This window comes from Grammomys surdaster, unplaced genomic scaffold, assembly GCF_004785775.1.
Source record: "Grammomys surdaster isolate TR1022 unplaced genomic scaffold, NIH_TR_1.0 126118, whole genome shotgun sequence".
Classification (NCBI taxonomy): Eukaryota; Metazoa; Chordata; class Mammalia; order Rodentia; family Muridae; genus Grammomys; species Grammomys surdaster.
Window position 1 is genome coordinate 6555894 of NW_021620926.1, and position 24560 is coordinate 6580453.

At 47.8% G+C, this 24560-nt stretch overlaps 1 protein-coding gene across 2 annotated transcripts in view; it reads right to left on the bottom strand.

The window, feature by feature from the left end:
- Window positions 1–22034: 22034 nt before the first annotated feature.
- Window positions 22035–24560, bottom strand: part of Rcan1 (regulator of calcineurin 1) — a 79098-nt gene continuing 76572 nt past the window's right edge. For both annotated transcript variants that reach the window (XM_028756342.1, XM_028756343.1), the window contains exon 4: window positions 22035–23739. In XM_028756342.1, coding sequence (XP_028612175.1) covers window positions 23564–23739 — 176 coding nt within the window. In that variant the 3' untranslated portion in view covers window positions 22035–23563. The remainder of the gene's footprint in view (window positions 23740–24560) is intronic.

A 24560-nucleotide genomic window follows, 5' to 3' on the forward strand; every position in this document is an offset into this window, starting at 1 on the left:
CTTTAGTAAAGGAAGCAAGAATGAACTAGAACTGTGTGCACCCACACAGACAAATCCCACGGAACAACACTGAACTCAACAGGTAAGGTGTCAAAGAAAAGAAGCCATTTCAAAAGGGAGCCCATACTTGCTTATGGACGAAATGTATTCCAACCCTGCAAGATACTCAAAATCACAAAAACTAAATTCATGATAGCAGTTATGTCTGTTGAGAGAGGAATCGAAACAGAATTTTTGAAGGTGTGTGTGAGAGCTTCTCAATCTAGCTTTAACCTTTTTTGAGATGGGATGTTGCTGAAATTTCTTCCCCGGGAGAGATGTAAACAACACTCACCCCTCCCTCTGAGGTCCCAGTGAGAAATCGGTACTGTTCTACCAATGGGGAATGGAGGGACATGCTGAGCTGATTTAAAGAACGGCAGGTGAGGGAGTACCAGAAGGTGACTTAAAGCAGCCACACTGGCCAGTCTACACCTAGAAGGGATGATGGCTCACCCAGGGCTGCCTAGATAGAGTCCTTCCCTCAACCTCCCTCCCCCCAAGTCCTCTCACCCTTCCCCAAAGACAAGGCAGAATTAGGGCAAATTATACAGAATTTATTGGGAGGAGTAACTAGATACGGAGGTAGGTTCTCATAGCCCTCTGGACCTCCTCCTCTGAGGGCACTATAAACAGGCCCAGGGATGATACTTGGCAAGCAAGCCCCACAGAACTGAAGAGGGTGGTACTTGGAGGATATAGTCCTGTACCACACAAGGTCTCATGTAGCCCAGGTTGGCCTCAAGCTCACAACTTAGTAGAAGATGACTCTGATCCTCCTGCCTCCACCTCCTGTGTGCTGAGTTATCAGGTAGGCAGCAAGACGGCTGTTTTATTCAGTGCTGGGGATGGAAGTCACGGCTGTGTGGATGCCAAACAAGCCCCCGACCGACTGAGCCTCCCCCCAGTCCTTACAGGTTTTTATGCCTTATAGAACAGGGAGCCCGGGCTGTCACCTGAAGTAGAACATTAACTCGCACACTCGAGGCTCTAGATTTTATCCTCAGCAGTGCAGAAAAATCCGAAGCCCATATTGTGAAGTGTTGTAAGGAACAGTTGGGTTGAGTTCCGTGGGTGGATATGCTGCTCTATGTTGTATTTTATGCTTCTTTCTAGTTAAAAAATATGTACATGCCTAAGTATAAACAAACACATATTTAGAGAAGGACAATCGGGTAGAACACATGGTTCCTGGACAAGCACACGGTAACACTGTAGAGAAACAGCTGAGGAGCGTGAAGGAGCGCTTTGTCATCAGCACCTGCCTTCCGTGCTGCTGAGGGTGATGAACCCACCAAGCCTTTGCTAAATGCAGCAGTTTCTCATCCAGGGGTTCTCAGACCTTTGCTTTTCACCACCCCCTTGTTACACTCCTATCTTCTAAGGAATCTAGTCTCACAGTTCCCTGGGAAAGCAATTACGTTTGCTGACAAGCTTGCCTGGAGCAGTCAGGTCCTGGAGGTCAGTGAGGCTCCAACTCGGAAGCCTGGCTCTCCCCTGTACAGCTCAAGCTGAGCATCTGTTTGAGTCTGGAAGAATGGGGAGAGCTCGGCAGGGTGGGGAGGGGGTGAGCAGAGCTCGGAAGACACAGAATGGGTCTTAACCCATTAGGGTCTAAGAGAAGGGAAGAGGAATTGAGGATGAGGAAGAGTTGGTTTGAGCAGCAATACAGAGGCTGACAGAGAGCAGGGTGAAGAGACAGGCAGGTGGACTGAGGAAAGTTCTAGGCTAATCAAGTCTGTCTTCCGGGTGTGTGATGGGTGAGGTGTCCTTCAAAGCCCAAGACTAAAAGCGAGGAGTCGACTATTGAATCTGGAGCTGAGAGAGGCTCAAATCAAGGAGAAACACACATGGGTGTTACAGGTACACTGATGGTTGCTTCATGCCAGGGCTCTCCAGACACCGACCACAGAGAGAGGGCGAGAGACACCTGGCCGGAAATTAGGTCCACAGCCACTACAGTGGTTATGGTACCTCACAGGAGGGACATGAATTAATGAGCAATCAAGTGAGGAAAGCCAAGGACGATCAGAGCTAGTGTGGCCAAGTCCCCCCACCCCCATCTCCTGCAGGGCCTCAGAGGCGTTGGGGAGTAAGGAAGCCTTACAGTAGAAAAGGGAAGACTTCAGGTCTGCCCTAGTTGGGGGCTGTTGGCCTGGGGAGCTGCAGGTGGGTAGGGCGTGGGATGCAGGATAGCTTATGAGAGGGGTCAGAGGGCATGTTTGGCTCCCTCTAGCAGGGATGAACACTGTGGGAGAAGTCAGGTAATCTGGTCCTGGCCTTTTGGAAGTGGTTGCTGCTAATGTTAGTTTTGAGTTTCCTGGAGTGCTACTGGAGAGAGCAAACTGGCTTCCTACAGGTCTAGCCCACCCCCACCCCCGCTGTTTTGTTTCTTATTTGTAGATAAAGGGGGTGGTTTTCTAGGAGGGCAGCTACAGGTGGTGAACCAGGGTTCTGTCCAACATGTGGTTTGGCCACTGTCCATTGGTACACTGAGCCTCTCTGTAGAGTAAGCAGGACAAAAACACACAAAGAAAGAGGGGGACAGCTGCCGGGGAGGGGGGAGAAGGGGAGGAGGGAGGAAGAGGGAGAGAGGGGAGGGGAGAGGAGAGATTCTAGCCAGGTGAAACACCCTCTTGGAAGATAGGAATTCTTAGCAGCAGGGGGTTGGAGCTAAGGTGTTGACCTGTCTGCAGAGATCTGGAGAGGATCCCAAGGAAGGTGAAGTGGTTTTCAGATAAAAAGAGGAGACAGCCATTGTTCTTGTGTTCTCCAGTGCAAAGCACATATCTTCCTGTGCTTCAAGCAATAGCAGACTCAGAAATAAATAAGTTAGGAAGAGAAAAAGGGTCCACTCCTTCTGGGACACAAACAGCACCCTAGCTGAGACCTGAACAGCTCCTCTCCCCACCCCCATTCGTTACTTGTCTTTTTCCAGTAACAAAACTTCTTAAGGACTTAAGGAGGAGGTTTATTTTGACTCCCAGTGGGCCATGGCAGGGAAGGCACAGGAGTAGGCGGTGGCTGTCACAGTTTCCAGTCAGGAAGTGGAGAGAGATGAACGTTCATGCTCACCCAGCTTTTTCTCATTTTTTCTAATAACCCCAAGTCCCAGTCCACAGAATGAACAACTAATTTAGGGTGAATCTTTCCACCTCAATCTAACTTACATCCAGTCTCTATCAGGGAAGCATAGAGACTTGTTCCATGGTGATTGGCATTGGATAAAGCTGACGGTTAGTATTAACCACCATGGAAGAAGCAATTTCCAGCTCAGCTCAGGGTTCCTTGACTCGGTTAGATAGCCAGGCTGAGGGAGCCCAGGCCCAGTCCTGTGGCTCTAATGCCCAGGGTCAAAGCCTCTCACATCCGTGCTAGGGACTTCCGTTCTCAACACACTGTATGTAGCTGTTCTAGTGAGGCAGAGTCAGGAGAAGAGAAAGAATCTCTGTTTGTTTCACCCCTCGGACTTCACGGTGGGAACTTCAAATCAGCCATGAGAACGGCAACCATAAGCAGAGATTCTTTAATAGCTCTTATTATCACGGATACAGATTTCTTTTACATAATCAGTGTAATGTCTCCCGGCTTGGTCTGCTGCTGCTATGTATTCAAATGCTAAATTCTCTACCCTCAGGTCTGGCTGCCCTAAACTGAGAGAATTCTGAGTACACCAGCTTTTGTCACACAAACCTTGCTCCCTAATTTAAAACTATTGGTTAAATAAATATGGCGACAGACAATTCCTGGATGAAGAGGATTTAGTAGAGGCAGGCGAGTTTCTAGTTAACGAGGCTAGGAGTGGCAGGTAGGGATGGGAGGGGGAGTGAGGAGAGAGAGAGTCAGAGAGAGAGAGAGAGACAGACAGAGAGAGAGAGAGAGAGAGAGACTGAGAGAGAGGAGCGCAGAGGAGGAGAAGACAGAGAAAACAGGTCTCCATTAGTCATGATGGACCAGCAGCACGTGACCAAGTGAAATGCCCCCCCACACACCCCAACACCAGACTGCTGGAGCAGAAATAACCCAGGAAGAGTCAACAGCAAGAACTTGAGGAGCACAGATGGGACGGTAGCCAGTCTAGAGAATTAGAACAGCGGTTATCCCCCAGTAATTGTGCAGAGCCTAATAAATAAATTATAGTTTGAGTCTCATTCATTTGAAGCTAGACTGATATAAGCACAATTATATATAATTATATATAATAGAAGTTTACAGAAAATATGTGAAATTTACCAAGAACTCAGCAGGTTACAAAAAAAAAAAGAACATAAAGTTGAGGGGTGGGAGAGTTGTTGGCATTTTGGCTAAGCTCCGCCCCCAGATGTGCCTGACTCACTATAAAAGGGGCTGCTTGCCCCTCCTATCCCTCTTGCCTTCTTGCTTTCTTCATTCTCCCTCCTCTCCACTGTGCTCATAGCTGGCCTCTACTTCTCTCTCTCTCTCTCTCTCTCTCTCTCTCTCTCTCTCTCTCTCTCTCTCCTACCCTCTCAATTCCCTTCCCCATGCCCTGAATAAACTCTGTTCTATACTATACCGTCTTGTGGCTGGTCTCTGGGGGTTGTGGGGAGGGATGCCTCAGCATGGGCCCGCTGAGACAACCCCTAACCCCACACTTGACTATATGTCCACAACACACATTCCTTCTCTCCTTATCTTTTTAAAAAACACAATAAGGGTATATCTGGGAGTAGTGGGAGATGGACATAACCAAAATATACTGAATGAAATTCTCAAAGATTAATAAAAATATTATATATCTTTAAAAATTACCTAAGTCTCTCTACCTAACACCCCCCTTTTATAACTTTATAATCATCTTTCTATTTTTATCTTATTTTATCAATTTTTTTGAGACAAGGTCTCATTCATGTATTTCAGGTTGTCCTTGAACTCACTAAGCAGCCAAGGATAACCCTGACGAATCCTGCTTCCTCTAACTCTCCCACCGCTGGGATTACAGACATGCGCTGTAGGGACTGATGGCTTGTGCATAGCCGGCGAGTACTTCTGAGATCCACCCGCCCTTCTTATGTCATCGTAGTTGAATGGTTTGAACAGGTATTTCTGCCTCTCTGTGTTGGAAACACTCTCCTTGCTCGGTATATAAACCGATGCTTATTTCTTTGAAAAACTTAAAGGCAGAGGTTGAAGAGTAAAGGTGGAAAGGGCCCCCCCTTGCGTGATGCAGACATCATTTCCGGCTGTAGGTTTTCTCACACTTGGGCTTTTCTTCCAGTTACTCATCCCTAAAGCCTGGCCTCAGCTGGCTCCAGTCCTCCAGTGCCCTGACTTCGGTGGCTATCCTGCAAAAGTCCATCCGCATTACTGGGAGCTCATGAAAACTTTTAAGACAGGTTTTGGGGGGCCGTAGTGGAGGCTTTCAGGCCTTCGGGGGTGTGTCCTCAAAAGATGCAGTGGAGCCCTGGTCCTCTCGCCATCTTTTACTTTCTGGTGCCAGTTGACCATGGACCGAAGCCTCCAAAACCATGAGCTCATTCAGACCTTTCCTTTGTAAGCTGGCTTTCCCCTGATATTTGTTATAGTGATGGGAAGCTGACTGACATGGTCTACAATCTCCTAGCTAGAGATCCCTTGTTCCTTTCCTATCTGTCTTCCACACAATCCTGCCGTCCTGCCCTTCTCCCCTACAACCTCCCAAACGCTTCACTCTGCTGGAAAGTTCTAACCCAGACCCCCTAGCCACACACAAAGTTCCCCTACAGCCTGTCTCCAGTGAGTTGTTCTCAACCTTGGCTACATTTCAGAATCTGCAGGAACATTAAAAACTGCCCATGAGTTATCGTTTAATTAGTCTGGCCAGGTCCCAGGCATCTGAATTTTTATTTCATTTCCCAAGACCAGGTACTGCCTCTGTAGACTATTTGTGGATTCCTGTGCCTCTACCAGGGAGCCCGGCATTTTCTAATCTCAGATCTGAGGATCAATGTAGGAACTTTCCTCGAGGCTTGAATTATTTTCTTCCACTCTTCATAGTTGATAGCCATTCTTCTGCATTTAAAATCAAAAGGAAGAAAAGCCTTCCATGTTACCAAATCTGGGCCCCACTACTGCACACAGGAGGCTACCCCAAAACACACACTATGAGGGTTTATATTATCAATGTGACACCTTGGAGATACATCTTTGGGCATGTCAATCAGATTTTCTTTTCGGTTGGTTTAAAATAGGCAGATTCCCTCTGAGCCTTACCATCCCCAGGTGGGGCCCTGGGCTGAATAAGAGAGAGAAACTGGTGGAGCAATAGCATCCACCCTTCTTTGCTTCTTGGCTACAGATGCCTCAGTCTCTGGTACCCTACCTTCTCTGCTGTAACACAAAACTGCGAGCCCCAAGAACCTTCCCTCCTTTAAGGTCAAGTTATTGTGTTACAGAAGCAAGGCACATAACTATCCCATGCTTCTTTGGCATACGGATTATCGTGACCAAAGGAGTATTAAGGAAAAGAGAGGGGCGGAAAGATGCTTACAGAGTAAGTCTTCCTTTTAGAAAGGACCATGGGGATGTTGCAGGAAAACCCTTAACAACACAAGGAGGAGGCACAAACTTAAATATGTACAACAGATCTCATGAATCAAGTTTGTTCATCACTTTTCCTGGTCACCTTTCTATAACTCGCCTGACCCACCCAGGGACATCCATCTTCTTCCTTTTGCTTTAGCTGAGGATGGATGTTTAAGTCCAAGTCTTTTTGGGAGGGTTGAGGTTGTTTGAGGTAGGGTTTCTCAACGTAGGCCTGGCTGCCCTAGAACTCACTCTGTTCACCAGACTACCCTCGAACCTCTGTCTCCCAAGCGCTGGGATTAAAGGCATGTACCACCACTCAGTTTAAGCCCAAGTCTTAACCTTATGATTGGGCTGCTCATTTTTGTGGCACCAGGAATTTCCCATCATTTTCCAGGCAGTGTCGTTGCAAAGTATCATTGCCGCCATGTTCTGGAGAGTTCTTGGCATCCCATATCACCTGTCAAACAGCGGTTGGTCCTTGGAAGTTGGAGTGATTGTTCTGCCCAACTTTGTTGCCTATTCTGTAAGGCACAATCCAGCCTGGCTCTTTTGTTCTCCATGATTTGTGAGCTGTACCTAGCAAGGGTCCCTCTCTGTTGGTTCTCAGTGTGCTTAAGTGAATTGTGATGGAGGCCAGCATTGTGGTCTCTGCTCTGTGCCACCTCTGTGCACAGCCAAAACAACAAATCCTGCTGGAGCAAGCATAAAGCCAAGGCATCTTGAGAGGCATTTGCTGGGATGTGTCACACTCATATTTGGCTGAATTTATGTGGTGTGGCTGTTTTGGAAAAAATGTTTTCAGTCTCTTAGTACATCTATCAGGACAATTTCCTGTTGACTAAAGATGTCTTGATTAATGTGATGTTTCCTTTCAGTACATACAAACATCAAGGGACAAAATCCTCAGCTGAATTCATCAGAGACATACTGCTTGATTGGTCTTTTTTACTTCCTTTTGAGCAGGTTTTTTTTTAAATGCCAGATTTTATTTTAAGTATTTCCCCAATAGCAAGCAAGCTCTGACACATTCTCATAACAGCCAGATCCTTGGCAAGAGAGGAACGTGCTGTATGCCAGAGAGTCCCAGGACCATTTCCAAGTACTAGGGAGTCATTGGGTGTCTCTCAGGAGGGAGAGCCAGGCTCTAGGGATGGACTGAGGCATACTGTGCGCTCAGCCCTTGGAGAAGGAAGCACAGACACTTACTACAGGTCGGCCATGTCTGAGTAGTTTCAAACTTTTGTGTAACTTGAGCTTCTTCTCAAACATGGGTGCCAGGAGAGTTTATAGTGCTTCAAGTCTTCAAGGTTTCTTTCTTTTCTTTTCTTTTCTTTTCTTTTCTTTTCTTTTCTTTCTTTCTTTCTTTCTTTCTTTCTTTCTTTCTTCCTTTTTTTTTTTTTTTGATTTTTTTGTTCCCCATCTTTCTCAGAGCTCTATTCAGGTACTTTGGTGGCCTCTTGAACTACAGGAAGTCTTCAACAGACACCAGTGGCTCTGGTGTAGGGATGCATAGACCCAGGGTTGTATCACACAGACAACAAAGACTTTATGTGCCTATCGAAGAAGATGAGAGCTGCTCACAGCTCCACTGGGAATGGAGAGATGGCTCATCACCCTCCTCCAGGTGGGACACGTTACCCCAGTTTGGGAAGATACTTCAATCTCCAGTCCCATCTCCTGCTATTTCCCTGGAGGTCGATACTCCGTTGCCTGAGAAAGAAGATGAAGTCATCTCTGTTGGTTTCAGGATGTATACATGGAGGTGCAGGGCCCTGAGGGGCAGGCTGGAGGTGAAGCAGAAGGTTGGTTATGTCTAGATCCAAGAGGTGGTGGCTCATGAAGCACGTGGATGTGCTGAGGGGACAGCACCCATCATAGAGGCTGGATGATAGAAGACAGCTTTGAGTACGAGGGCCCCAAGCCAGTACCCAGGAACAAGCCCAGACATGGGACCCACACCTGAACTGTGATCTCATACCCAGCAGGCCACCACTCTACAGTTGACTTGTTCATGACGTCTGTACCTTGAGATGGCGCCTGCCAGTCACCTGCCTAGATACAGCTGAAGGGTGGGAACAGTGAGTTCCATAACAGCCCCAAGTAACTGTTAGATTAGCATATCCCAAGCAGAATGGTAGGAGTGATGTCATCACTGATTAGTTGGCATGGACCTGAAAGGCCCACATCTCAGCCAGCCAAGAATATTGAGGCCATTGAAACTGGACTTTGTGCTGATTTGAATGTGATGTCCCACTGTAGTCTTGGGGCATTTGGATACTTGGTCTCCTGTTGGTAGCACTGTTTGGGTAGGCTTATGAGTTATTGTAGTCCATGAGTGACATGCTGCTGGGACAGCCACTGCCTCCACTTAGTGAGGTACCACCACAGGAGCTGCCATGGTGGCTGCACCTCCTCTCCAGCCTCTCTGAATACCTCCATGGCCATGAATGTCTTCCTTGTCCTCACCCATGGGCTCAACGTAGGAAAAAAGGAGTGAAAAAAAAAAAAACCTCCACCAATCCCTGAGCTTTCCATAGAAACTCACCAATCCCTGAGGTTTCCATAGAAATTTACCAATCCCTGAACAGGAAATCCCACCAATCCCTGAGCTCTCCAAGCTCAGGACTTGAAAACCCACCAATGCTCACCCTGGAAAGCTTCGTCCCCTAAGAAATCCTATATAAGTCCTGCCTACTGTTTACTACAGTGCTGCTTCCTGCTGGAGTGGAGGCCATCATCCTCCTGGATTTTTCCCTCCTAGTAAATCTCCTGTGTGAGGTTTGCTGTGCAGCCTGACTTTGTGTAGTTATAACAGTTTCGACAGAGCAGAACTGTTACACTTGCAGCTGGGAAAGAGCAGAGCTGTAACACCTCTATAGAGGAAGTCTGTCCCTTCAGAGCTGCAACACTTACAGGTATAGCCTTGCTGCAGGTAATGGGCTGAGGATGGGCTTTGAGTTTAAAATTGGAATCACTTCTCACTCTCTTCATCTTTGGGGCTCAGGGCGTAAGCCCTCAGCCCCCAGTATTGCCTTTCTTGAGCTCCCTTTGAGGAGAAGGACTCAGTCCTTCATCCTGGTTCCATTTGCATCCAGTCACAGCCAGATCATGAAGACTTGGATTATTCTCATTCCTCCCCTCAGTTCATTCTTTTTTTTTTTTTTTTTTTTTTTTTTTTTTTTTTTTTTTTTTTTTCGAGACAGGGTTTCTCTGTGTAGCCCGGGCTGTCCTGGAACTCCCTCTGTAGACCTCGAACTCAGAAATCCACCTGCCTCTGCCTCCCAAGTGCTGGGATTAAAGGCGTGCACCACCACTGCCCGGCTATTCTCAGTTCATTCTTAGTAATCGTTAAGAGAATGAGTGAATGAATGAATTCAACAGCAAAGAAAACTGGTCCATCATCTGCCCATTTCAAAGGTCATCACTCAGTTTAACTCAGCACTGTACCTGCTGGGAAATAAAGGTCAAAAGAGGTATGTTCATCCTGAGACCTGTCTGTCCCTTGTACTGGCTGGTTTGGTGTGTCAGTTTGACACAAGTTAGAGTCATCAGAGAGAAAAGAGCCTCAGCTAAGGAAATGCCTCCATAAGATCCAGCTGCAAAGTGTTTTCTCAATTATCCATGAGGGAGGGCCCAGCCCACTGTGGGTGGGGCCATCCCTGGGCTGGTGGTCCTGAGATCTAAGAGAAGGCGGGCTGAGCAAGCCAGTAAGCAGCAACCTTCCAAGGCTTCTGCATCAGCTCCTGCTCCTGCTTCCTGCCCTGCTTGAGTTCCTGTCCTGAATCCTTCAGTGATGAACTGTGATGTGGAAGCATAAGCTGGATAAACCCTTTCCTCTCCAACTTGCTTTTTGGTCATGGTGTTTTATCACAGCAATAGAATCCCTAACTAAGACACTTGTGTAGGTGTGGGCCTGCTCAGACTTCTTTCTAGTCCTTAGCTCTTTGTCTCCCGTCGAGCTTAGTGGACCTTAGCATGAGCTACGATTAGGACAGTCTGTCCTTCCCTACCACGCCCACTGACCTGCCTCACCCGACCAGTGATCTACAGGTCTCTCTGTCAATGACAGGCTTCACGGAGGGACTAATTACTATTCACTGTTCTCCTGACACAGGGAAGAGATGTTCAGGGCACTGGGTCTGGAACACAGCCAGGCTGGAGATCACACTAATACCTCCCTTTTAAGCCACAAGTTTCTGAAAGAAACATGGGTCTAGCCACGTCTGGTGACACATGTCTGTGATCCTAGCTATGTGGGAGGTGAGGAGTGGAAAACTACAGGTTCAGGGTTAGCTTGGGCTACATAGTGACCGTGTGTTGAAATAAAATCTAAAGCCAGGTTTGGTGGCTCATGCCTATAATCTTGGCATCCTGAATGCTGAGGTATAATGAATGCTACCAATCTGAGCCCAACCTGGGCTACATAGTGAGCTTGTGGCTACATACAGCCTCGACCCTGCCTCAAAAACCTAAGTCAACCAATCAACCAATAAATAAATAAGCTCAAAGATCCAGAACTTCCCAGTTTCCTTCTAAGCTCGACTATGACTCCCATCAGGTATACATACTGAAATGTGATATACATACCATGGAACTATTCAGTCATTGGAAGAAGTCCCAACTCACAGTACAATATAGACGAATCCCAGAAACAATCACCCTGAGAGACAGAAACCAGCTACAAAAAGCATGTCTTACAAGATGCCACCTAGAGCAAAGAGCTAAGCAGAGAAACCAGTTGGTAAAAATTGAATGGGTGGTGTCAAGGGTTGGATGGGCACAGTGAGGGGGGGGCTGGGATGGAGGGGAGGCAACAGCTAGGGTTCAGAGTTTCTTTCTTTCTTTCTTTCTTTCTTTCTTTCTTTCTTTCTTTCTTTCTTTCTTTCTTTTTTTTAGTTTTTTGAGACAGGGTTTCTCTGAGTAGCCCCGGCTGTCCTGGAACTCACTCTGTAGACCAGGCTGACCTCGAACCAGAGTTTCTTTCAGAGGTGACATATGTGTTGATGAGAATGGACTGCTATACTTTTTGTGACTGTACCAAAGCCTATCAATCGACACATACCAGATGGGTGAACTGTCTGTATGTGGATTGTGTCTCAGAAACTCCATTAAAAAACAAAACAAATCAGAAAAGCAAATCAATGGGTTTTGCATGTGAGGCATGAGACAGAGGCTAAGCAGAGGCATGAGGGCAGAGCACAAGGTGGCAGTCTCACCTTGTGGCCTCCCCACAGACAGCTATGGAATCAGGACAGAAACTATCTCACCCAGTGCTCAGCGACCTAGTCAGGGCTGGTCGGCACTGCTGCTGCAAACAGTTAAATGTCTTCCTTCCCCCACAGTCTCCACAGCTGAGAATGGTTGTTTACACTTCTTTCCTCTACATGTCCCGAGGGACCCATGCACACCTGCCCCTCTGCCGGTCTCACCTGTGAGAGCCAACACCCTTACTGATCACTAGAGACAGAGAGGTCAGACCAGGTCTCTGCAAAGAACTAGACAGGCATGTCTTCTGTAGTCAGTCCTGCACCCCAAGGCCATCAACTGTCGAGTTATCAAGGTTTCTTAGCTGTGGATGAGGTCTCGATTTCACACATGTTCACCAGCATGCTTGAGCTGCTGTTCTGTCTGGTGTGAACTATCTGGTGTGAAGTCTCTCAACATGGCTTTTTTTTTTTTTTTTTTTTTTTTTTTACTCCCCTGTGGTATGGAGTATTTTCTTGTGCTCATTGGCCATTTATTTTGATTTTGGACAGAACCGAGGGGTCTTACCCTCTCTTCTCCCCCACCCCCCTATCTCTGCATCTCCTCACTCTCTTCCTATGTTATCCCCTCACTCAGCAAGACAACTGCCTCCTAAACAAGGGGGTTTCAAGCATGGTGTATTTCTGAATTACTTATTTGTTTTTTTGGTATGTGGTTGATATGTGTGGATAGGTTGCTCCTGCCACGGTGCACGGATGGTGTTTGTTCTCCCCACCCACCTTTACATAGGTTCCAGGGATCAAATTCAGTCCTGTTCAGCGAACCTCTCGACTCTCAGAGTTTCCTTACTGTTCCCCCCACACCCCCATCCCCGATGTGTTTTTACAGAACACTGCTCAGCAAGTCTGTTGATAATACCCTCTCCATCAGACCCCTGGCCAGTGAGCTGGCAGATGCTCCGCATCCAGGTTAGCTTGATCTTGGTTCTCTGTAGGAAATCCCTCAGGGATGAATGCTATTCTGCTCTCTGATGTAGCCACGAGAGTTGTGTACAGCAGGTCTTAAAACTCATGAATGTGCCCTTTCTCCCAGCTCCTTGGAATGGACCCATGGAGACGCGCTTCCAGATAATTTCTGGGTTGCTGGGCTTCTCATGTCTTTGAAATGCTTTCTCAATGTTTAGTTATTTCTTGCTTCAGTTTAACTCTACTGCCCTTGGGCAGGTGACAGTTTCATAACCAGGGGCGCACAGGAAGAAAACCAAACTATCCTGGTGGCACCTGGGGGAAGAAAGGCTGAAGTTTCCATGGTTGGATACATTGTCTCCACTGAGGAAAACAAGATCCCTGAAATATTTACTACATCAGGTGCTTGGCCCCCACCCACACAGTCTCAGAATGACCTGTGGTGTCTGGGGACATCTGGGTCTATAAAGGGTTAATGAAAAAGGGAATTGAGTTGAATGGAAGCAATTCATCCAACAGTCACTCAGCAAGTAGAGACTGTATCCCCAGCCTTCTGCCAAGAAATCAGACAGTTCTGTTGAACACACTGTGGCCGGTTGGGAGAGTTGGCAAAGGAAGCCAGTGTTGCCATGGAGACCAGAGAGGAAGCATTGTGTGGGGAATACCATGGCCAGAGCAGGGGCACATGGTTCTTCCTAGGAAGACCAGCAGGTGTCAGGCACAATTCCTCAAAGGACAAGAAGCTCGGTAGGGGTCTGGAGAATGATGCGAGGCTGGGAGATAGAAGGAGGTTCAGTAGGTGAAGGTGCAGAGACAAGGAGGCACAGAGCACGCCCACCCCATCTGCGGTCCTCTAAAGAGGCGAGGGTCGCCAGGCGGTGGTGGCACACGCCTTTAATCCCAGCACTTGGGAGGCAGAGGCAGGCAGATTTCTGAGTTTGAGAGTTCGAGGCTAGCCTGGTCTACAGAGTGAGTTCCAGGACAGCCGGGGCTACACAGAGAAACCCTGTCTCGAAAAACCAACCAACCAAACAACCAACCAACCAAACAAACAAACAAAAACAAAACAAAACAAAAAAAAAGAGGTGAGGGAAGAGTATCTACCATAGGTGGGGCCATTGTAGGAGGCCAAGTGTAGTCATTGAAGATGGTCAGGAACACGAGCATCACCACTTAAAAAGCTCACTTGACGGCAGTGAGGAGAGCATCTGAGAACACACTGCTGACCGCAAAGCAAGAACTGATGAGAGAATGTGCCAAGGAAGAGGTTCAGAAGGTGGAACATGGTGGGTATATCCTCAAGGGAGAAGAGAATGGCTAGGACTTTAGATGTGACAGATGCTGGGGACAGGAAGACTGGGCAACTTCATGACCCTAGCTTGGGTCACCAGGTGGTGCAGGGTACCCGTTGCTGAGTCCCTCACAGCAGGGTCATCAGGATGAGCCTGTTGGAGGCAGTTCTGCCAGGAGGGCTCTGCTCTTGTGAATGAAGAAATTTGCTTATTGCATTTGGGGGGTTGTTGCCCAGTTAGACTAGTTATTGTTATTAAAGTGGGTTGAGCACTTGCTACCCATGTGAGCCCTTCAGCCATGGTAGCCGTGACACAGGACGAAGCCCCTTGCAAGATGGATAGGCTCTGTGGCCTGGGCCCTCCTACCCTGGTGAGCTATAAAAAAAAAAAAAAAAAAGACCAGCTTTAAAATGGTTGATTTCTTTTTAAGTTATGGGTGCTTTGCCCATAGGTTGTCTATGCACCCGGTGTGTGCAGTAACCAGCAGAGTCCATAAGAGGGTGCAGATCCTCTGGAACTGGAGTCACTGATAGTTTTGAGCGACCCGTGGGTCCTCTGAACCAGAGTCTTCTGCAAGAGCAACAAGCACTCGTAACTGCTGAGCCATCTCTCCAGTCCCTAAGAGGGGAACCGTTCATTTCTTTATAGTTCTACAAAAGCTTACTGAGATAATTTTAGACTCACCTCGAGAAGGTAAGCAGGTGTTATTCCTATGATGTCTCAGGTAGTTGCTCTTACACCCTATGGCTGAGTCCAACAGTCTCAAACCACTTCCCCAAGCATGCAGTCTTAGGTACCCTGTGTCCCTGGACCCTGTGTAATGGACTGGACCCCCCTCCCCCATCCCACTCTCCTCCACAGAGGTATTCATGTCCTAATCCCAGACTCTGCAGTATGCGGTTGTGAGTAAAACGAGGTTCATTGGTATGCTTACATTATTGATCTTGAGATGGAGATGTCTCCGATTGTCCAGGAAGCCCAAAAGCAAGGCAGGAATGTTCACACCAGTAGCCAGGAATGCGAGACTATGACACGACTCACAAAGCAAGACTCAGTTTCATATGCTGCCTTCATGTCAGGTAAAAGTGGGATGACCTATAACAGTCTCAACTGGAGTCCCTGTGGACAGTCAGGCCACCCCTCCAAACAGACCGGCCACCATTGCCACTTAACTATGGCCAGTGGGCTTCAGTCCCCCTCCCCTCCCCCAGATCTTGGGATTGTTTGAGCCGTGTCAATCATGTCTCTTATGGAGAGTCAAATGAGAAACTTCTGAAAGTATAGAGCCCATACGCAGCCAAGAATGTGTATGTCTGCCCAGTTCACATGTTGCAACCAAGGACCCGGTGTAAAAGTATTGAGTGAGACCTTATATGAAAGTGTCCTTTCCAAACTCCAGGTGTTGGAACTTAGTGGCTAACATGACAGCGTTAGAAGTCACAGCCTGAAGGGAGGAGTACACATCTGTAATTTCGTCACTCAACACGCGGAAGCAGGGGAATCTATGCAAGTTCTAGACCTGCCTGGTCTACATCGGGTGTTCCGGGATCCCCTTCAGTACCACATCACTAATAGCCTTATACTATCACATAACTAAAAGCTACAACACACATCTGAGGTCCAAGGTCCCCTATGCACAGGGCAAGGCAGCACTGCATTGGTAGGTTGTCAGGGCAACCTGGGTTAGTTGCCATCGTGAGGAGGCCCTGGTGCTTACCACAAGAAGTCTCTTGACCCATGGAGAGCAGAGATGATGAGGCCTGAAGCTCACCGGGGGGTTGGGGGGTGGGGGGGACTCTGTCAGGTTCATATATAGAAAAGAGGTTTCCCAGGCCCTTGCCAGAAGGTTCCCCTCTCCAACAACAGCTGCTTGTTTATTTCTGGCCAGCAGGGGGCGCTACAGTTCCTAGCCTTCCTTAAGGGCCAGCCAATAGGTTCTATATCTTAATTAAACTTTTTTTTTTCCACATGGAAGGACCTGATGCAAGGGTGTCAGCCATCCCATCATCCTCAGAGGGCCTGCCAACACTCAGAGACTCAGGATTTTACAAGGCCTGTCTTCTCTGGGAATGGAGTGAGACTCATGATAGCTATCTTAACCTGTCTGTCCCTTACATCTACGGCTCATGAAATCTGTCAGGGACCCAACTCCAGGGGGGTGGGCAGGGGGACACACTAACAGCTATGATATCTCTCAGAAGGGGACAACCGTTTCTGACTTTCTTCCTCTCCCCTGATGGCCTCTTACACCACCATGTGGCTGGCCACATCCCTCTCCCATTCTCCCAGCCACAAGGTCTTGCAATGTCTGGACACACTGGTTATACACTTTGCTTTTTCCTCCTGAGAACGTTCCTTCTGGCCCTCATTTTCTTCAGGTTTTTGTTCAAAGCTTTTCTGGTGAAACTCCCTTTCCTGATCTCCGTAGGCTCCAGGCAGGCTCCTTCTGGGATGCTCCCTTCTCCATTCCTTCTCCTTCCTGATGCTGCCCCAGGCTGGTGAGATGCCATGGAAAGAAGCTAGCTCTATTCAGGCCCCTGAGCAACTCCCTACCCCCACCCCCCTTTCCAGCAGCCTCAGGACTGGCAAACCCTGCATGGAGGAAGAGGCCCATGCTGTGTGGTTAGTCAGTCTTCTCTCTCCCTCCCAGGTCTAGGTGAACATAGAGTCAGGCCCTGTCCTCTGTCCAGTGACAGAGGTGTGGCTGAGGAGGCTGCACAGGCATGCATTTGTCCATTCATGTCTGACCCTGACCCTAATGGGAAGAGTCTACCCATGGTATCACAGGCAGGACCCCCCTCAGGTAGCACCAAGAACCTGGCAGAGCCCTGCTGGGTGAGCTCCAAGCCACACCACCTTCTCCACAGGCCAAGAGGCTTGTTCTTGGTACCAGAGTCCTCTCACCATGGCCATCGTCATTAGTGTAGATCTGTCGCAGGGGAAGGGCCTTGCATGGCTTTATTCTCAGTTCATCTAAATCTTGAAGAATTTGGGCAGTCTGCTGCATCCAGACAATAGTCACAGGAGGGCTGATATCCCCAAAGGCCGAGCCTCTTACAGCCTTAGCCTCTTAGTGACTGTTGCTTCTCCTTCCCTGAGAATGGTTAGTCATGCGCCCATTCCAGTGTTCCTGCTGGATTCAAATACCTGTATCCTTGAGAGGAAGATGGATTTCCCCCCAAACAAAACTAAACCAAATTTAGGATTTTTTGGTAATTTATAATTTCCAAAAATTCAGTGGTGTATCCCTACCTACCTTTTATAACATGACCAGCCAGGGTGACAGGGTTCATTTTATGCCCTGGGTATCTGCAGTATTTCCTGTCCTGGTAGAATCTCAGAAGGTTCTAGTAGTCAAAGTCCATGGCAGAGACCAACAACTCTCATCATACCCACATGTTTTTCTATACTTTACAGACAAATGTGTGTTGTTCTTGAAGAAGAAAAAAAAACAGGTTACAGGAGCATAGGAAATCAATCATTTTGATTTGAAGGACATGAGTGTGGTCTAAGTGAACTTGTTAAATTGTTTGAGCATTTGCCTGAGTGAGCACGGTGCGTTTACCTGGTGCTCATATATGAACGTTGCTAGAGGCCATTGGTTACCCCAGACCTTCAGTTATGGATGATTGACAGTCACCAAGTGTGTCTTAGGAATTGAATCTAGGTCCCTGTAAGAGTGTTCTTCATTGCTGAAACATCTCTTCAGCTCCCTCAGGTTGGTTTTTCCTGTGGCTGGGAGTGTAGCTCAGTAGTAAATGCTTCCACAGCCTGTACATGGCTTTGGGTTTAAAATATACACACAGAGAGACACACACACACAGACACGCACACACAGACATGCATGCACACACAGAATTAGACAATGTCTTCTAGAAAATGCTTAGAATATTCACACTCAAACAGGGTCCTAGATCCGTGTAACAAGCAGCATGTTTTAAATGCTGCCAACTCTTTGCATCTCTTGCATGTCTCTAAGATGACAGGGATGAAGATCTTCCTTTAATTCTCACGCACTGTCCAGGACTTGGGTTTTCTCCCCATATGCTGATTTTTTAAGTCAAATCGTCTTTACTCGCATGCAGTAACAAACGACTCCCATTTGCCTGCACTTTGGCAGTTTTGGGCAGATGCACACCCCTGCAACGCACACACCCCTGTTCCTGCTGCTTGGTGTCTCTTCTGCCAGCAGGTCTCTTGGTCAGGAACAGGCAGTCTCATTACTGGAGAAAGCTCTTTCAAGACCTTCCCAGTCATTCGCCCCTCCAGCCAATCTCTGTCTGAGAAGAAACAGTTTTACACAAGCCTTTCTTCTTCTCAGTGACTGCTCTCACAATCACGACTCCTAATCCCTGCTTTTAATTTCCCATGGCATCAGCAGCCTGACAGTTTGTGGGATTGAAGCACTGAGCTGCTTACTGGCGGGAGAGACAGGGACAGGCCTCATGGTTTCTCTATTCTCTCTCAGCAGAAGCTCATTTTTCATTCTTCAAAATTCTCATTATCTATCTGTCCATTCACCTATCTACCTTCCTACCAATCGATATCCACCCACCCATTCACCAGCCCATCGATCCATACCTCCCTACCCCAACCACCCAGCCACCCTGTCTATCCATCCAGTCTATCTGTCCAGCCACATACTTTCCCATCCATCCATCCATCCACCCACCCACCAGTTGATCCTATTCATCCTCCATCAACGGATCTATACATCCACCGATCCATTGATCAATCGTTCTAATCAATTTAGTATCCATAAAGTATGTTCAATGTCTACTATCGGCCATTAGCTGGCTACCCAAAATCCAGTTTCCAGCTGTTCGCATTTTGTCTAAGCTCCACCCCACAGTTACCTGGTAACAGCCAGGTACGCCTGACTCACTAAAGAGGGGGCTGCTAGCCCCTCCTCACTCTCTTGCTCTTGCCTTCCTGCTCCCACTCTGTCCCCTCACCTCTTCCCCGCTCATGGTCAGTCAGCCTCTACTTCTCTACTTTCTCTCTCTCTCTCTCTCTCTCTCTCTCTCTCTCTCTCTCTCTCTCTCTCTCTCTCTTTTTCTGTGTCTCTCTCTGCCTCTACTCCCCTCTACTCCCCTCCCCATGCCCTGAATAAACTCTATTCTATACACCATCCTGTGGCTGGTCCCTCAAGGGTTAGGGATACCTCAGCATGGGCCCATGGAGGCACCCCTTTCCCCCACACCTGACTACACCACCACCAAACATATCCCCTCTCTCTTTATCTTTTTATAAATACATCACCAGCCAATTTAGGTTGAAACAAGGAAGGCAAATAATTTTGCTGAAACAGACAATGCTCATGACAAGGAAGAGTGGAGCACAACAGGACCCAGCAGACTAGTGTTGATTTTCTGAGGAACAGGCATTAATGATAAATATTTGTAGAACAATACTGAGTTGGCTAATTACTCATCAGTATTTGTAGAGCACAGTAGGCCAGGCACTGTGATAACTGCCTATGACTGGGGCACCAAGGAGCAGGACAGAGACAGGCTTGTCCTTACAGTGTAGACAACATGGTGGAACAAGCTGGGTTGGGGTAGTATTCTAAGTGAAGCGTGGATGAGAAATGGTTCGTTCGTGCGTGTGTGTGTGTGTGTGTGTGTGTGTGTGTTAGAACAAGCATAGTAGAGAATCAACGGCTTACAGCTAGAGGCTCAACATCTGCCAGCCAGTCCATTCCCTCAAGAAGGGTGATTAAAGCCCTAGTCTGAACCTCAGAGGGAGGGGAAATGTCAGCTGTGGGCACTACAACTCAATCAAAGGCAGACATTTCCGACTTTCATACGTGTGCCATGATGAAAATGGCCATTCACGAACAGTACAAAAGACTTCCTGGAGGAGATGGGTGTGTGCAAAGGAAACCTGTCTGCCCCATGGCCAAGTGACTCCATGAGTCAGACTGAGTTTCCAGTGTGAATTACTTACCAGTTGTGGAAAGAAGCACACTTCAAAGAAACCCCCCAGGTCCTACTTCAGATGCAGAAGTCCAGATACCAGGGAAGGGAGGGCTTTTGAAACTCGGGATCTTCCTCCTAAGTAATTTTGAGGTGAATTATTTGTGTAGTTTCTATCTGAGCTGCTGACTTTTGATGAGTGTAACTGAACAACACACTTATTAAGTGGAGGCAAACGTTCCAGACTGTGAAATAGGATGTATCCCAGCTGCCTGTTCGGTTTTGCCCAAATCATGCTGCATTTCACTCTTTGTGATTTAATATTTGATTAAGCTTATTTACTACACAGTTGAGTTCTGTTATGTCTCACCTAAAAATTTAAGCTCTCTGAAAAACCAGATTTCCTGTGGACACTAAGTCATAGAACAGTCTGGGAGTGTCCTCTTCTCCATGCTGGGTTCGCTGTTTGCAAATCACTGTCTATAACCCTGAGCCTTAACAGTGTCAAGACCTCCCACACCCTGTTCACCGTGTGCCAGTATTACGCTGATTTAGCAATCATTCCAAGGAGCATGGCTACCTGGATGACCCCAACTTACCAGGTCGGTCAGATACCCATGAAGTCTTCATATTAGGTGTTCTCTACATATCGTGTGTAGGAGGCTTGGTCCTCTGCCTATCACCGCAGATAGTGATACTATTTTGGGGGGTGGTAGAAATGTTAGGAGATGAGGGCAAACTAGAGGTCACAGGTCAGGGGTTGTAGTGGGGTGTGTATACCTCTGAATGTGATACTTGGTCCCTAGCCCCTTCCCTTGTCTCTGCCTCCTGGCTCCTCTGAGCAACCTTGCTTCATCATTCCCTTGCACCATGGTCTGACACTGTTTAAGAACTACATTTGATCAATAGCCACATACGTCCTGACCCGCCAACCCTGTATCCGTATGCTGAGGCCCTCCCTCTCAGACCACGGTCCGTGAGTCTTAGGCATGTTGCCGGGCCTTCAGATCTGGCCAGTCTAGTCAGTAATTGTTCAAACTTTCAGCCTCTCATGCCTACCACGGGACTACTCAGAAGAGGTCTTCCACGTGGGTGTCCAGTGACCCATGAGTTCTCCTCTAGGGTCAGCTTCTTCTTCGGCAGGGGGGCTACCACCTTTCTGTAGCAGCTCAGTTACTGGGCAACACCTCAGCTTTCTTCTAGGGTTATTTATGACCTAGTACCTGGGCCAGCACACCACACGGTCTTGGTCATCTAGAATAGAGGGAACCCCATGGTGTGTTTCTATTTAGAAATATGTCCCTTCTATCTCCAGGTAGCCGATTAGTGAATCTGTTTAATAATTAGCTCTGAGCAACTGGATTAAAAAGGGTAGCATGTAAATTTCCACGGAGGACTATTTAATGTTAATCATGATCAAGATTGTCTCTTTCCATATTTTAGCAAATTAATAATTATTGAGGCTTTTGCAGGCTGGCCAGGAGCTTCACAATCCTTTTTCCAGAGAAAAGGCAGCCAGAGTTTCAGATCTTCTGAACAATTTTTATCTAGCATAGCAGGTAAAAATGCTTGTAGCCAAACCCGATGACCTGAGTTCAATCCCTGGGACTTGCAGGGTCAAAAGATAAAACAGACTGTCACCAGCTGTCCCCTGAGCTACACACATGCAGTGTGGGGTGTGACTACATACATAGATCTATACTAAATACAGGTTTAGAAATGCGGTCTACCTTATTTTCTCTGGATATTCTATTTAGTAGAGAACTCCTCAGATTGGCAGGGATTACTGGAGCTGGAGGTGTAGCTCAGTGGTAGAAGTGCTTACCTGGAACATATGGGGCTTTGGACTTAATTTCCAGCTCCATATGTGAATGAATGAATGAATGAATGAATGAATGAATGAGTGAATGAACAAACAGCTCAGCAGAGGTGCTAGTGAACAGGGCTGGCATAAGACTGTCTGTTCCCTGTACAGAGGAGATGCTGGCCCTGTCCCGAGTGATATGTGCTTGACATGAGTTGTAAGTAGGAGTTGATAAATGAAGGCAACCTCTTACACTGGTCTCACAAAGAAAAAGACAAACAACTTCTCCAGAAGAGCATATTGTGCTGATTTATTATAGAATGCAGTTAAAAAAAATATCTTTGAGGTTAGCCTCTCCAGTTCAAAGTGCAGAACTAGAAACACTGGGCAGCAATGTGATAACCTCCCACTTGTGGGCTCCCTTCCCACCGAGTGAAGGCTGGAAACAGGGTGTGGAGAACATCAACCCATTTCACATTGCAAACAGTTGGAAAACCGAATGCCGATGAATTTGCTCCCCAGGAGAAACCACCTTCTGAGTTCCCCAAGCATGCACTGTTAATTGGCATTAGGTTATTCAGAGTGACAAACTTTATAATGGCATTGTAAGACCAAAATAGAAGACCTATTTACCAGATACACACACGATGACTAGAAGAGGAGAAATCCCCATGTTCATCGAGTGTCACGGTCGTCTGAATGAGGGGAAGGCACTGTGTCCCTCTAGGAACACATGGCTACGACATATTCCACATGCTCTGATTCACCCCATTAAACACATGACAGTAACTTCTACCACGCACAAGTCACAGGTAGCTGGAAACTCCCACTGCCCTCTACGTCCACCCAGGTACAGACAGGTATTAAGATATGCTCTGGGCTTTATTTACAAGTTTATCTTCATGTTTCAATAGGGGTGAAAGACTGTCTCAACCAACAGTTCCCAAAGAGGGTTTTAGCTGAAATTCACACACAAACCACTACATGAAGGAAACAATGGAGACCAGTGCCAAACACAAACACCCAAACCAAACCTTCCCACCCGCAGACGGCTGGCAGCGAACCTGCTGCTCTCCCACTGGATAAACTAAGTTCTACACGGGGACTCAAGATCAACTTTTGCAGGAAAGCACGAGTGACGTGCGGTCATCTCCAGCCTTGACCCCACATTCGTGGGTGCTGTGCAGAGACAGCCAGGACCAAGAGACGTGGTAAGAGTGTTCCAGAACTTTCCTAGCTTCCCAAGATGGAAAACAACATCGTAACTTCCTGTGTGAACAAAGGTTGGTCTTGGGACCCAGTGATACACATGCATGAACGTTAGACCACAAGGGAAGGAACAAGGACGATTTCCACACTGCGCGGGTGGGGTTGTCCCACAACCTTTCTGCACTGGACACTTGGTGGCTTTGGGGGGTGCCTCTGCCTACCAGTGGGGGCTGCACCCTGAACACTGGTTGGAAACAGAAATCTCTCCCTGGGCCACCAGTCAACCTGTCCTTGCCAAAAACACAATCTAGAAAAGAGCGAGTACAAGACACTATCAGTTTTCTCAGGATGTCCCCAGTATCCTCTTGGGATTGCCACACACTCAGTGAATGGCCCAAGACATTCCCAGGTGCCGTGGACCTGGACTGAGGTGCATCATCAGAACAAGGAGAGGAGGCCTTGACTCTCTTCTGAGCAACATGAACTGGAATTTCTGCCACAGTGGTCACGGCTGTTACTCCAAAGCCACGACCAGCCACCTGCACAGTAAAAGACTCCTTCCCACACGTGGGACTCGGAACACGCTGTCTTGGTCTGGGTGCCTGTTCAGCTGAGGTGGATGGGAGTGTACTCTGGCCTCCGAGTCTGGATGATTTTTGGCTTGGGTCTCTTCATTCTCTCCATCTCCTCCTCCTCCTCCTCATTCTCTTGGTCGCTCTCACACACGTGGACCACCACACTGGGGGTGGTGTCTGTCGCCGCATGCAGCTCGTACTTCTCTCCTACGGGAAGCAAACCAGCATGGTTGAGTGGGGACCAGGGCTCATCCTTGAGGATGACAGGCAGGTCCCTGGGGGGACACCAGGGTTTGCTTGGCCACTTTCTGCCTGTCTTCTGATGGGCAGAGAGACTGGGCCAGGCCCAGTCTGCACTTGTGCCTCCCTCATGGATGGCTTATTCACAGAATTGCTCTCAGTCAAGCACTGAGGCAGGATGGGAGCCAGAGTGTGGACGGTTAGTGGACTGGTAGCTAACTCTCCTCATGTCCACCCAGAGGGCGGGCTCCCGTCAGCGTTCTCCGAGGGCGTCGTGGGGACTATCAGTACACGGAAAAGACAAGCGGACACCACAGCTGGAAATAAATGTCCTGTAGGCGGGGCTCCAGAACGGAGGTGAGTCCCTATGTGCACGCGGGAGGCACACAGATACTCCTTGAATCTGCCCAACCTTATCCTTTCCTTTGTTTGGAGACAGGGTTTTATATGGTATGGGCTGGCCTTGAACTCACTGAGTAGCTGCATTTGACCTTAAACTTCTGCTCCTCTTGCCTCACTTTTCTAGATGCTGAGACCAGAGGTTCTGCATCACCATGCTGATTTATGTGACACTGGAGGCCAAGCTCAGTGCCTCATACCCACCCGAGTGACACCATTGTCTGTCTATCATCCATCCATCCATCCATCCATCCATCCATCCATCCATCATTTACTTTTTTTGAAACATATTTACTGAACTAGGAGTGCTCCCTCATTGCTCTTCTGGGCTAGCCTGAGCTTGCCCAGGCTCATGCACATTCATATTACTGTGGTACAGCAAGGTTAGG